Source organism: Phoxinus phoxinus, assembly GCF_949152265.1.
Source record: "Phoxinus phoxinus genome assembly, chromosome: 11".
NCBI lineage: Eukaryota > Metazoa > Chordata > Actinopteri > Cypriniformes > Leuciscidae > Phoxinus > Phoxinus phoxinus.
Window position 1 is genome coordinate 5,464,294 of NC_136886.1, and position 15,753 is coordinate 5,480,046.

General features: G+C 39.0%; 1 protein-coding gene across 18 annotated transcripts in view; it reads left to right on the forward strand.

The window, feature by feature from the left end:
• The window catches only part of raly (RALY heterogeneous nuclear ribonucleoprotein), a 152,483-nt gene that overhangs the window by 128,195 nt on the left and 8,535 nt on the right, over window positions 1–15,753 (forward strand). For 14 of the 18 annotated variants that reach the window (XR_013799514.1, XR_013799516.1, XR_013799517.1 and 11 more), the window contains 5 exons: window positions 6,298–6,577; window positions 10,909–10,981; window positions 11,921–11,968; window positions 14,362–14,519; window positions 14,861–14,974. Coding sequence is in view for 12 of the 18 variants with exons in the window: in XM_079628138.1 (XP_079484264.1) it covers window positions 6,298–6,577; window positions 10,909–10,981; window positions 11,921–11,968; window positions 14,362–14,519; window positions 14,861–14,974 (673 nt within the window). In the remaining 6 variants the exon portion in view is untranslated. Of the gene's footprint in view, window positions 1–829; window positions 935–6,297; window positions 6,578–10,908; window positions 10,982–11,920; window positions 11,969–14,361; window positions 14,542–14,860; window positions 14,975–15,753 lie in introns of those variants that run through there. The other 4 variants (XR_013799515.1, XM_079628146.1, XM_079628147.1 and 1 more) reach the window with 3 other exon arrangements.

Below are 15,753 nucleotides of genomic sequence, written 5' to 3' on the forward strand. Positions count from 1 at the left end.
TACCATTACTGACAGAGATGATTTTGGCACAAGCTCAAATAGAATATAAATTATCCCTAGCATCCACATGCAGTACTCACTACTGTGTGTGTGAGTGTGTGTGGACTTCAACCTGAATGCACACATACTCATGGGGACTCGTGTCACTGTTTTTGAAAATGTAAAAATGCAGAAAGTTTTATGTGATGTGTACGTTTGGGGTTAGTGTGAGGGGATAGAATATACAGTTTGTACAGTATAAAAACCGTTTTGTCTAGAGAGTCCCCACAAAGTGTGTGTGTGTGTGTGTGTGTGTGTGTGTGTGTGTGTGTGTGTGTGTGTGTGTGTGTGTGTGTGTGTGTGTGTGTGTGTGTGTGTGTGTGTGTGTGTGTGTGTGTGTGTGCGTGCGTGCGTGCGTGCGTGCGTGCGTGCGTGCGTGCGTGCGTGCGTGCGTGCGTGCGTGCGTGCGTGCGTGCGTGCGTGCGTGCGTGCGTGCGTGTGTGTGAGAGAGAGAGAGAGAGAGAGAGAGAGAGAGAGAGAGAGAGAGAGAGTTCAAGCATGACTTTGTAAAGTCAAACAGAATTCAATTTGTTCTGCATTATGGCAATTACAGAGTTGATCAAGGGCAGTGTGTATATGTATAATTGCTCTGTGTTTTTATCAGACTCAAGGATCTGCAAAGGTTTCAGTTTACTTATATTTTATGTTTAGAAACTATATGCAAGCATATTACTTAGGCCCAATCCCAATTCTACCCCTTTCCCCTTCGTCTACCCCTAACCCTAACCCTTCGCCTTCCCCTTCCCCTTGACCCTTGAAACAGAGTGGCAAGGCGTAGGGGTGAACACGTCATTATACGTCGTCGCCTACGTCACAGGAGATGCGCCGATGTTTATCACAAACTTCCAAGATGCACAGGACTTGTTTTCTGTGGTATTGTATTAACACGTTGGAGGTACAGACCTATGTTTGTCCTATTTTGACCTATTTATTTATTTACTGTGTGAAACTGTGTGAAATACGACATTGTGTGGCGTTCATGTGCGTTCAACTCATAAATACGATCTTTACGAGATGACTTGAACGCACCAATAGCTTGTGTGCTTTGTTCGGGGCAGAGGAGATTTTTTTACAAACGTTTCTTTGAAGGAACTGACCGTAAATATGAACACAAGATTGAATGTAACATAAAGCAAATCATTATTTTTCGTTAAAATACTTTTTAAAGTCAACAATTCTTACATTTATGGTCTAATTTTTTGCTTGGGCAGCCATTTTGCGTCTATAGCCGGTGTATGCAGTGACACTTCTCATACCCCTTCGTTTGAAGTGTGGTCCCGAAAAATCTTCGTTTGAAGGGCTATCTGGCCCTTCCCCCTAGCCCTTCCCCTCCAGCCAAAAGAGAATCGAGACAGCCCTACCCCTCCACGTGCACGAGCAAAACAGAGGGGAAGGGGAAAGTGAAGGGGTAAGGGGTAGAATTGGGATTGGCCCTTAATAATTGCAATAACTGCAGAATCTTATGCAAGTAAATAAATATTTTAAATAAATTAAATATAAGCAAATCTAATGGGTCATTTGGGGACTCTTGCAAGTATATTCTGTGTGTGTGTGTGTGTGCACGCACGTGCGTGCGTGCGTGTGTGTGTTTAATAAAACAATATAAGTAAAACATAAATATGCATGCAAAAGTGCATTGTCTTGTTAATATATTTAACTTTATATTACTTTTAACCAATTAACATGTTTTGTATAGCATTTTCCAAATAACTAATATTTTCTACAGTGTAGACAGAATCCATAGTCTTTTAATATCATTAAGAAGTGTTGAATCCATTATGAGTAAATCGATGCACTTGTATGAGCACATTATCAGCATGCTGAAAGTGCTGAGAGTTCAGTTTAAGATGCAAACCTCTAATACACTTTAACCTGGACTGTTACTACTACAAAATGCAGAACAGGCTTCAGGTCAGCAGTAAAGGCAGATGATCATCCATCCAGCCCCCGGACATTTTAATAACCTGGTATTAGTGTGTTGTGCAATGCAAGCGGCTGCTTCTGGGACACTCGTGTGGTGGGACAGCGCTGCCAAATCTCTTGAGAGTCAAACATTTGCGTGCCAGAGTCACATGCTTACCTCGGTGCAGTATGAGAGAGGTGTGTGTGTGTGTGTGTGTGTGTGTGTGTCTATTCCTGACAGACCGCTTTTCTGTTTGGCCTGGACTCTCTCCAATTCAATCTCTGCTCTGTTAATTTCATCCATTACACTATTAAGAAACAGTTCCCTGTGCTCACCACATTAAATATGCCAGCTATACTTGAGATGCACTGATGTATCAGCCAATTATTGATCTAATTAAAACGATCAGCATAGTGTCGGTAAGAATGAAAATAGTTGATTATTAATAATCAACAATATTAATAATAAAAATGATATTTAAATACTTTGAGGTACATTTATTGCATTGTGTTGGGTTTTTGGATGCTTCTTGAGTTAGACTGATGTTCTTGAGCATCGAAAGAATAGAGATATTTACTGTATAGTGATATAGCCATAATGATGCAAGCATTCATGTATTTTTTCTTTTAAAACTGGTGAGCCTTGGTGAGCATAAGAGATTTCTTTCAACAACAAAAAAATATTATCAACCCCAAACTTTTGAACTGAATGTTTTTCTGTCAGGTCATGACCACTATCGTCAAATACGATTGACAATTAGCATATAGTTAGGATTGGCGGTATGGTTCCGTTCTGGGCGAGATCTCCCTGCGCATCCATACAGCCTAGCATAGATACGAGAGAGCAGCGATAACCCCCCTTAGGATGAACAGAACCAACATGAATGTATTGCAGATATCATTAATTCAATATTTTAAAGTACAACATAATTCGAGAATTTAGTCTGATTCAAGGGGAATCAGAATGCCAAATCCTGACTGGATGAGAGGAGGAGCTGGGGATGGAGGAGGGTAATTCGCTGCTGATGATACTGAAGGAGCTTATATATGTATACAGTGATAGGCGTCGTATTCCTATAGGTAGACGTGGATCAGCTGAGAGTCAGCTGATGTGAGCTTGACTAACGTGACCTGCCAGAACTGATGCTACGCTTGATGTTTATATATATTATTATAATGTTATGTATTTTTTTAAATGTGTAATCCCAAAGCAAAAAAAGTGTAAAAAAAAACAAATTGCCAAAAAGACAAAATATCTGTACTAGTAGGCTATCAGCCTGTTTTTTTTTTTTTTTTTTATCTGACAAAAATATCCAAAATGGTGCATCCTTGTTTTATTTTTTCGATTAAACTCATGCAAAATAGTACGCTTGAATGAGTTAATTGTGTGAATGACATAATGAGGAAAAATGGAAGTGCTGCAAACCCACAGCTCATTAAGTTAGCCGGAGGTAGTGTGAGTCTTTCATCCGCATGAATGCTTCTGTCAGGATGCTGTCCAAACCGGCCTGATGGAGGAATCTGCTCCAGTATTTTCCCAGTCTAATCGATCATTTAATTACATTCTACGATCCCTAAACCATTTGACACTTTAGAAACTCTTTAGCAGGTGTTAATGGGTCCCACGGAGGCAGGATTTTAAAGGCGAGTCTGAGCAAAGCAACGAATTGGCTGGTTATTTCTGCGAGCGGGATGATAGCGTGCAGTAAAAAGCACAGTTCAAAAACCTTTAGTCCTCATAACAAGGAGAAAAGAAAGGCAGCACAGGCTTCAAAGACTTGTACAATCCTCAGCAATGTGAGATATACAGAGGCGCAAGTAATTAGAGGAGAAACGTCTCTTTCACACTAAATGACCTTCCTGTTCGCTTGCTCTGAGAATGTTGTGTGATTAGCAGACACTGTCGGAGGGAAGCTGTGGACTGAACGGCTCTCAAAGTAGACCTTACTTCTCTCATACCTGGGACACAGTCAATTGACCCTGACAGGCTTGCAGTTTGGTCTTCACTCTCACCTGATTTCACAGCGGTGGACCACTCGTCCAGCGGTCAGAAGAACCGCGTCTTTTAACCTCAGACTTCTTTTCTGTCTTCATAATAAGCTCCAAATACTCTTAACTTCTTATGTCACCTCACTATGAAACTTATGAAGCATAAGTGTTCTCAGAGGAAAACTTTATTGATTGGAGGTTGCTCTTTTGTAGCTCGTGAAATGCACTGTAGACCATTTTACCTCGCTGTAATGTATCCAATGGGAATTGATTTGATTGTGAATAGTGGGTGTCATGAACAGTGGCGGTTCTGGGTTATTTAGCGCCTAATGCAAAATAAGGCATTTCCCTCGCCCTAGACTTTGATATCTAAGGCTTGTTTGAAACATTGACTATGTTTGCATGTGCATCAGTAATGTGATTTTTCCAACACAAGCTCACGGCAATTCGTAACTATTTTACGTTTTGCTAAATTGGTGGCTAAATCTCAGTGGCGGGTTTAGGGGTGGTCCTTCATAATGAGATTCCTTTTTTCAAAATCGTAATGTTTTTGTTCCGAATCAAGTACCACCGTTGTTATAATTTTCACGTCCTGCGCCACGTTGTTTAAATACTGTAGCAAATGCATTTGCGTCAATTTGTGCGCCCATGGGGGTGCTGGTCTGAAAACGAGGTGTGTTCAGGTGCATTGTTGGCGCATTGCTAATTTAAGGCAACAGAAATAGACTGCGCTATTGACCAACTGAAACCTGGTCTAAAGTCAATGGTGCAATATTTTTTTTGTTATTTAAAGAGCGCATTAAATGTGCGCCTAGGCAGGTCCACAACGCGCATACAATCTGCTTATTACTCACACAGGGACGCACAGCAGCACACAAACACAAATGTGCCACAAATATTAAAAATAAAAGGATTACAATGTAAAAGATTATTATTGTGTACATAAAGATATGGTGGAATCCGGCTTGTCCCGTAGATGGTCTGCTTGCTGCACTTTTACCTCGCACACGAGCAGATCCGTTTCCTCTCTGGAGACGCGTTCGTCTTTCTACTATCAAATTCCGTCATGTAAATAGCGAATCCGCCATAGTGCAAGCGCAACTGGCATTTAAAGGAAATTAGAGATGAGACTCTGATTGGTTTAACGCAAGTAAATCCCAAAACACACCCATTACTCAAGAGAATAGGGACAACACTTTTAGACCATGCGTCTGGCACGCCAACCATTTTTCCCATCGTTAAACTAGCAAAAGTGGATTCGGACCCGCCCTGAGTGAACTTGCGCCCTGCGCTTTAGACCATGTGCTTAGATCGTTAAAATAGGGCCCTAAGAGCTTAATTGCATCGATTTGATCTAAGTATTGTGTTTACATAAGGTAAAGTTTAATCGTAATATTACCTAAATCTCATTATAACCGCATTATGATGGTGCTTGTACAGTAAATGGAGTCATTTTTGAGATATCTTTTGAAACTTTAGAGGAGATTAAGCAAAAGTTCCCTTTGCTCTCAGTTGAATCCCATTGCAGTCTAGGAGAAACAACTGAGATACTACAGAGATATCATGTGTGATTGTTCTTTCTTATGGCCTATCATTAACACTTTGATCAGTGAGCTAATTACTGTCCTGTCTTGTTTCACTGCGTAGGGTGTAGCCAGTCTCACCCATGAGAAATGTACATCTGATGTGCTGTGCTGGTGTCAGGAGAGCTTTGATCACTTCTTCATTAATTAAGCGATATATAGGTCAGGGCGTGTCCATGATCAGCATGATTCATGTTTGCTCACAGGCACAGTCAGCACCTTTACAGCCCCAGATATTGGCCTATCTATTATGGCTCTCTATGGATGGGCCTGTAACGAGAGTATTTTTTAAAATATTTTATTTATTTATTTTTAATTACTATTATTATTATTGCTACTGCTGCTAATAATAATAATGTTAATATTATTTTAACTAATATGGGTTATTATTTTATAATGATGATGATGATAATAATAAAATGTTTTAAAATATGTTTAAAATAATAATTATTAATTATCATTAATTTTATACATAATAAATACTAATAATACATGTTTTTAATGATTAATAATAATTGTTGAAAGTTGAACTATTTGTTTTTCTCTTATTTATTTATTATTTCTTTGATTTTACACATTTAATGAAAGTTTAACCACCACAAATGTAATTGTAACACCACTCGTTTCTTGATTTTCAAGTCATCTTTCCTAAGAAATCTACAAAAAATAGCTTTATGTGCTGTATGTTCCAGTCATGAATATGGTTTATTCATTTTACAGTATGCAAAATGAACCTAATTGTACAGCTGTTGGTCTAAACTTTTATGATCTGTTTCTTCCCCAGACTGCTGTTCACATTTTAACCAAGATGTCCCTGAAAGTCCAGACGAGCAACATTACCAACAAAAATGACCCCAAATCGATCAACTCACGTGTGTTTATTGGCAACCTGAACACAGCGGTGGTGAAAAAGAGCGACGTAGAGACGATCTTCTCCAAATATGGCAGAGTTTTGGGCTGCTCGGTTCACAAAGGCTACGCCTTCATTCAATACGCCAATGAGAGACACGCTCGTGGAGCAGTTATTGGAGAAAATGGACGTGTGCTTGCTGGACAGACCCTCGGTGAGTCGGACAATAAAATTGATCTGCTAGTATACTGTATGGGTGTGTTATCTAGGGTGATCAGATTTCTCAGAGTGGTATACGGGACGGACAGGCACCCTCATATATCCACACACGTATCTACACATGACAATAATGTTAGCTAGAGTAGTGGCCAAAAATAATGTCTGGCCTAGGAAAATGGACTTTGTGGCAAGCAGGGCAGAGCGGGTCGGGGTCGAGAGCTGTGGAAATAGAGGAAGGCCGATGGTGCGAGTGTTAATGAGCTCATTAACTCCTCCGGTCTCAGAGGATAACAGGAGGAGCGATGACAGTGAAGGACAAGGGAGGACCAGCTTTGAGACAGTTATGTTGTTTTGTTTTGTTTGATATGTGCAGACGTTCATGAGGGGCTGCCGCTTTACTTCCATTTTGTTGTTTGTTTATTTTGGTCACTAAAGTTATTTTAAAAGGTGACGTAGTTAAATAACAGTAAATTATGCATAATTACAAGTAACTAACCCTAAACCGAACGCGGTTACACTTTATTTTAAGGGGTCATTGTTATGTGTAATTATATATTTAAATACTGAGTAATTTAATTTAAATACTGAGTCATTTTATATTTAAATACTGTTGCATTGGGTCGGCTGTCCACGTTTCAGTGTATACTGTTTCTTTATACATACCTTCTGATGTTTTTTTTTCCGTGCAATAACGAGTATTACAGCGTCTTCGCGTCCGAATTGATCTCGTTCGCACTTTCTGTAACTGACACTGACGACGCCGGATCCTGCCTTCACTAAATGCAAGTTAATCGATAGAGAATTGTGATTGGAGGATTGATTTGTTCTACAAAATATACTATGACGTTATTGGCTATCTTTGATTAGGCTATTCTTATGTGACACAAGATAACTACTCGCTCTATCAGTCAAAAATAAAGAACGTTTAGGAAAGATGAAATAAGGGACAAAAATATAAAAGCTGAAAAATGGGACGTCTGGTTACCCTAGTTTAGGGTGACCATATTTTAGTTTTCAGAAAAGAGGACGGGGACGTGGTTAAGGGGTGGGGGCGTGGTTGGGGGTGAATGCAACAAAAAATACTTGACACATTCATTCACAACCTTGCAACTATGTTATTGTACTTTAATACATAAAGTAATACATCCTTTCAATTCAATGTTTGGCCCGCAACAATAGAATAATATATATATTTTTTTAAATAGTTTAGCTTTTAACACCTTTTACATGACACTATTTCTTTTCATGGCCGTAGGTTAAAATAGAATAAAAAATCTACTACACTATTTCAGTAAAAAACTATTTCAATCCTCCTGATGTTCTCTTGTTGCCTATACTTTCCTTATGTGGGCTTCTAGGTCGCTAGCACCTTTATTTGACACTGACACGAACGTGCCAGCTTTGCAGGTCATGCATTCTGCTTTACAAGGATCACGACCGAAGCGAAAACACAGGAATTTTCTCTATAAATCATCTGTGAATTTACATTTGGGTTTTTTTTTTTTTTTACGCTGTTAGCTACTTACATCTTATCTCGCACGTAAACTGAAGCGTCGAGTCACGCTGCTAAAATTCTGTGAACATAAAGTCCGCCTACTTTGATTTGATTGGTCATTTCAAATATTCTGACATTGACGAGCAGTGACAGACCAATGAGGCTTTCACATGAAAAACTGTGAAAACCGGACATGTTCATATTTATAAAATAAAAAAAAACGGACGACCCCGGACAGTACGTAAAAAGTGGACATGTCCGGGCAAAAGAGGACGTTTGTTTGGTAACCCTAGTTATATATACCGTTTGAATGACATCTCTCCGAGGTTAAAAAAAGTGCACAGCATTTGCTGTCGGAGCAAGCTGACTTTTTAAGCACCCTGTAGTGTTTGGTTAGCATGCCCTATGACTGCTGCCAAGAGCGAGCCCCATGACACTGAAGCGGTTAAGATTAATATCTATTGATGACAGTTTCCTGTGGCCATCACTGTGGAGGGTCAGAGGGAGGTCAATGTAGTGCACTGCAAGTAGATCAACATTAGGCTATAAGGTGGCCAATGGACAGCATCATTCTCAGGGAACTTGACCTCCATCAATTCTGAGTTTGCATTGCACTTTTCCATGTAGTTGTTGAATGCTTGTATTGATTATTATTTTAAAAGTGGGGCACTTACAAGAGAGAAATACTTAAGCATACACTATGCCGGTGTGGATTTGTTTGAAATGGAATAATAGCTGGTTAATGGATACGGTCTACTATTTTTTATTGTATGTGAAATATGTATGCAATGATAAATATTTCAAGCTACCCTGTGTAATTTTTTAAGTGGATTCTTAGCAAAAAACACTTTGTTCTTTCAAAATATGTGCTCATTAATGTATAATTACTTCTGACAACTAATCAAGTATTCTCGTAAACGTAAATCTGCCATTTATAATTCATACGGGTGAGCTGCTCGAATGGCGGAAGCCATGTTGCGCCTCAATCTTGAAAATACATTAGCCAAAGAGGGACATACCTGGAAATTCAAGCTTCGCCTTTCGCGTTTTTACACTCAGTGGCACCGTGACGAATGCGAGCGGGAGATTACTCGCGACTGCCGGCAGATTTGAAATAGTACAGCCACCGTAAGAGTTAAAACGCCCTCGGAATGGGAGGGGCTAGAAAGGAGTAGATGGGAGTAATTCATACACAGTGTAGCTTTAAAACAGTAGGCTAGTTATATTGAAGAAACATAATATTAATATTTTTTCTTGTTATATTTACATACTAAAGCATAACTTTGCTACTACTACTGATAATAAAAACCCAATTAAGCATTAATAAAAATAATAAATGTATTTATTTATTTATTTAAAACAATATTTAGATAGAAATATTTATTAAACAGCAGTCTGATCAAATATCAAGTCCAGAAGGAGATGTAAATAATCAACTGATATTAGAGTTAAATCGTCACTCTGGGGATGGAAAGTTGAGTGCGCATTGCATTGTGGGATAAAGTATTCCGTACAGTATGCTTTGCTAGGCTACACTTGACATGTTTCCATACAGAACAACATTATACGCTATTATACCACTGGAAATAGTAAGAGTCGTATTGCAGTACGTTTTAAACATAGCCTCAGTGTTTGGAGCAACCCATTACAGACAATAAACAATTCCTACAGTACATACTTAGCCTACTAGATTCTGGGAAATCTATATCTGTGTCTTCCGCGTGTGCCACCCTTCAAATGAATTACGCGCAGTCAATGGGGGGTCATATTATTTATCACAGTGCTATTTCAGTTATCAAGTAGTTTTAAGCCTCATCATGCCAGCCGGTAATGGCGTGTCCTCTACGAGGTGACCTCTAGACACTGATTGGTTTCTCAGCTGTGCTGGTATCCAGGCAACCGATGGACTGACCCCGCCCCCCTCAGATAAATGAGGAACAGGACAGGTGTGTCGGCGGCAGGTGTTCGTGTCACGCTGAGGACATCAGACAGTTGTTCATTTGCTCGCTTCCTTCTTCCACGTCTCTATCTCTCTCTTGTCCCTGCTCAATCCCGTCTGTTTAGTTCGATCTCTGTCTCCTTCTGTTCCAATCTTTGTTTCTCCGTCTCTCTTTTGCCCTCCAGCCCTCCGCAGCTGCTTGATGACATACATGTTTTTTTGGGCGGTCAGATTAGCTGCTGTTTCTCGCTCCACGGAGCCTTTGGCTTCCGCTTGACAGCCCCGGTGACCTGTCACTCACACGGCCCCACTCGTTCTCCACTGGCCAATCAGAGCTGCAGCTGACAGCTCTCCCTCAAACACAAGCACCTCTTGCTGTCTCAGACCTCACTTCTGCATTCACTTGAGTGCTCGAAATATGAAATCGGGTGACAGAGCCATGTCTTCCATAGCTTCAGAGGCAGCGATCCATTATTCTCTTTCTGCTTCTCATCCTGTCATTGCTGTTATAAAGTGGAAGCCAAGGAGGCTGAAGTGTGGCCGGAGACGTGATCACTCCAGGCCAGTTGAGTGTGTGTGGAGTGCCCTCTGGTGGACACGACGAGCATGTGGTTATGCAAATCAGAGCACTCCCACTTAATGACAAGTGTCCGTGATGTCAGTGCACCGTGATAATTACAGAGTCATTAGATAACAGCCCCAAGTGCCCCGGTAACTTGCAATTATCAAATAGCTGCAGATGTCATTTTGAAAGGCTTCTGCCATCTGTCATTGTTTGATTATGTATGTCTGCTCAGTGATCATTTCATATCATTCGTTTTTCAAATCTGCATTTCTTGAGACGATTATAGATACTTTAGACTGAAAGTGTGTTTTCCGCTTATGTTCACAGATATTAACATGGCAGGTGAACCCAAACCCAACAGGCCTAAAGGACTAAAGAGGACCGCAGCAACACTATACAGGTGATAGCAGAACATTTGATATAATATTACAGTATGTATTATTAACCAACTCAACAACATATCTGGCAACAAACCACACATAAACACATTCAGAAACTGTATAGGAGAGACCGGGGCAACTTGTCATGTGTTTAATGCATTTCATTAATCACAGTTTGTTGGTGAAAAGACCTTACCTTTTCCAGTTTTCATGATTTATGTTTCATATTTGTTTTTGAATAGTTTACTTTTTAAATATACATACACTACCGTTAAAAGTTTAGTGTCAGGAAGTTGTTGTTTTTTTTGCGAGAGAGAGATTTACTTTTATTCTGTAAGGACACATTATATTGATCAAAAGTGACAGTAAAGATTAAAATATTACACAATATCTCCATTTAAAAAAAACACTGTTCTTTTTAACTTTATATTCATCGAAGAATCCTGAAAAAAATGTATCACGGCCTTCACAAATATATTAAGCAACTGTTTTCAACATTGATTATAATAAGTAATGTTTCTTGAGCAGCAAATCAGCATATAAGAATGATTTCTGAAGGATCATGTGACACTGAATGCTGAAAATTCATCACAGGAATAAATCACATTTCAAAATACATTCAATTAGAAACACTTGGACAGTACTGTTTTACTGCTTTTTATTTTAGATTTTAGCATTTAGCATTTCAAATAAAAGTATATAAATCGTTCTAACATGTGTTAGTATTGTGACAACTTGCCCCATATAGTGTGACACATAATGTGTATCTTTTTCAGTTTCAATAATGGTGAAAATATTTAATAGCTTTATATCAAGTGAAGACTTCATAGTATCTAAGTTGAAAATGACTAGTTGCTTCAAGTCTCCCTTTTATGTTAAAAATGTATTTCCTTCACTTTTTGTGTCCTGTAAATTACTTATATTAAAAATGATGCCTTTTGTGTCTTTAATCCCTGCAGTGGTTATGATTTTGACTATGATTACTACAGAGATGACTTCTATGACAGGTGAGTCCCTGATTTTGCACAAATGCTTTTGTTGAAAGGTAATCTACAACTTATATTAATGTGATATATAACATCACATCGTCCAGCCCTAAAACTTTTTTTGTCAGTGTTTAAAAACATCCAATATTATACAGAATATACAGTAAGATGGTAAATAGAGTTGTCAATACAATATATAACAATACAATATATAGGGTATGATTTTACCCCAAAATTCAATATATTGACAAAATGATAACTGCAAATCCACGTTTCGCAGCTGGAGTCCAGTTTTTAGTTTCTGTGAATTGCAGCGATTGCTTCACTTTTCTGTAGCTTTCTGCAGTCTGTAAAATATTCCTCAGATTTCTTGGAATATATTTGTTCAGTCAATCTCAAAGCTCTTCCCGGTTTCAATGTTTTGCGTGTTTTTGACGGCCTTTACGCTAAAAACATGCTGCCGCTCAGTGGGCGTAACCAAAAAGATTCTCTAGTACAATAACTCATTCCATTTACTCAAATGCCTGATTGATTGAGTGCAAAAAGCACGTTTTGCTCACGCTAAAAGACTGACCTGAACTCTCAGCTCTGCAGCCAGGCTTTATGTGCAGCCATTTTTAGTGCAGTAACCCAGTGACTTATAATGATGTCTAGCACAGAGGTCTCTCCCTTGCACGGCTCTTCCTGTCATAATACATTTTCTCATGTCAACTTGGCTGAATCTAAAGGAACTCGTAAAAACACTCACACACAGCTGTAAGCTGCAGAAAGAAAGACAGACTGAGGAAAAATATGCATTTCACAAGAACTCCCTCCACGACCCGTTAAGCAAACTTTAGGCTTGGCGAGCGCACGGTTGGCCAGCGTCCCTTTTCGGTAGCTATGGAAACCCTGCTGAGAGACTCAGCTGGATGTACTTGTTTGCAGATGTAAGGGATATTGCGTCCATATGATGAGCTGACATGTTTATTGATATCTCTCTTGTGATCTCTGCTCCCTGACTTACAGCTGTCTCAGGGCGACACTGACTGCAGCCGATATTTTTCAGCAAACGCATCCAATAATTTAATCTCTTGGATTGCGGATCAGTCAATAAAGCTGCATAGATTGCATGTGGGAGGCCAGCTGGTTGCTTTTAGGTTCCTGTCTGGGCAGCAGACGTTCTGCTCTTTGAAGGCAAAAGTATCTTCTCCCACTTTATTCTCACCACATCACCTCCTTCATGCTTGATAGTAATTGGATTCACTTTTGGCCTCATTTCGGCTAATTTGGCCACAATGCAAAGACAAACACTGTCAGTATATGCGAGATGCTCCTTCTGTTCATGAAGAGTCCATGATGATGATGAAAGCAGATATTCTCTTCAAACACGCTCTGCTCAAAGATCACTTTGCTTTTACTTTCCCCAAAACAATGTAAGGATAAACTTCTATCTAGGCATATTTTAACAACATTTAACAAACAACCAAAAATTATTTAGATATTATTTTAGTATTTATTCATATTTTGATTTAGCTTTCTATTTTACAGGTAATATCTTCAAGTTTTGTCCTTTTGTCCTTTTTCTTAGTTTTTCTTAGTTCTTAGTTTTATTTCTATTTCTGTTTTAGTGACTTTTGTACTTCAACTTAATTATTTCAGTTAGTTGCAAAGGCAACATTTCTAATTTGTTTAAGTTGAAGTTTTCCATCAAATATTTATATTTTGTTTTAGTTCAGCTTTATTTCAATTACCCCAAAAATTATACATTTTAAATTAGTTTAGCTTTAGTTTAATGATGAGAACACTATATAATACCATAGTACTTTGATATATGCAATTATAATGAATTATTATGATATTCAAGTGTACACACACACACACACACACACACACACATGCATATGTATGTATGTATGTATTTGTATATAATATACATTTACTAGAACTTTCCTATTCTGACAAAATGCTGAATTTTTGGAATTAATTTTAACAAAAAATGTTATGGTTTTTATATCTACTGTATGACAACATGAAAATATGGAAGAAAATGTTGCAATTTGTTTTGCACTGACCCCCAAACCTTTTGAATTTAACAAGATAGGCGCAAAACAATTTTTTTTCATTATTTGTCCAATAATATGAATTCCAATGGTGAAATAATTGGAATAATGCAGTGCTTTACAGGCGAACTTTAATGATACATGTGTTGGATTGTCAGTTTTTTGTTTTGTTTTTTTATCTGTCATCAACAAGCTCACATATGTAAATTAAAAATGGGGGGTGTTTTTGTTGTTACGATTTCTTGAACACAGTAAACCTTTTTTTAATGAATTGGCTTAAAAAAAAAAACTTCACAAGTACAACATGACCCATATATGCTCATAGATTGTAATAGTTGCATGTAGTAGTTAGTATCTGACTCTTGTCTCCAGACTGTTTGAGTACCGAGGCAGAGTTTCACCAGTGCCCAGAGCCGTCCCAGTAAAGCGCCCCCGTGTGGCAGTGCCTGTTGTCCGCAGGGTGAAGTCATTACCTGTCAAGCTCCTGACCAGATCCACTCTCCTTCCCAACAGCTCTGTCAAACACAAGTGTGAGTTCAACTGGTATTTTAAGTGAGTTCATGGTCAGAATGCCAGCATTGTATCTTGATTCCATTGCGTGACAACTCAAGATCTTCTTCTTCAGGGCCAGTGCACTGAGATGACTTATGGACTGGATAAACTCTTGAACCGGCCTTTGAACCGTTTGACCGATTAACATGTCAGGTTTAGGATTTAGGATGTTTCAATATAGCAGCAGAAAAAACTTTTGTCTTGGGAGTCAGAATACCAGTGCACTGCTTTTATTTCTGTTTTTGGTTTTATGGCAATATATAAACCTGATTTATCAAAACTAAAACATTGTGTGCGCTTGTTATTCTTGTGTAAGCAGTGAAATCTACAGAGCTGCAAGCTATCAAATCAGAACTGACGCAGATCAAGTCCAACATCGACGCGCTGCTGGGACGCCTTGACCAGATCACAGAGGACAAATACTGTGCCGCAGGTGCCATCATATATCTCCCACACACACACACACACACACGCAAACAATACCGTTCAAAGGTTTGGGGTCAGTACGATTTTTATTACAAAGAAATGTATACTTTTATTCCGCAAGGATGCATTAAATGGATCAAAAGTTACAGCAAACCTTGCACATTGTTACAATAAAATTCTATTTCAAATAAATGCTATCCTTTTGAACTTTCGATCTGTCAAAAATATTATTGCTGCTTCATATTTTTGTGGAAACTGACCACTAAATCTGCTTTCATGGAGTCATTTTTTGAGCTCAATTTGGTGTCCTTAAAGATCCGTTCAGCATGACAGCAGGAAATTATTAGTGTTTTTTCTGACGAAAAGCGAACTTTTCAAAGAGAGATGTTATAGTATATACATATATATATACACATGTTGGGGGTTTCTGCTCACCAAATACAGTAATATTATATATATTGTCACGGGTGAGAAAACACACAACAAGGTAGCTCAGTGCAATGGCCCCGGAGGGTGGATTTTATTAATCCTTTGAAGTGAAGGTGGTGGGGAAAAGCAGGGGTGCTCGGTGCGATCGTGCCTGGTGTTTCTACGGTGTCCGTGAAGAGGCGTCCAGGCGTGCGTGCTGCGGCCGTTGGTCACTCGCTGTCTTCTGTTAACAAAGAGAGGGAACGTTAGTACCAGAGCGATCTGCATGAGACGTTAGTCTGCCTGAGTGAGAGCGGTGCTGGCTTCTTAAGCTCTGTGTTGACGAGCGGCAGCTGGGAGTGATCGGCCTGTGATGAG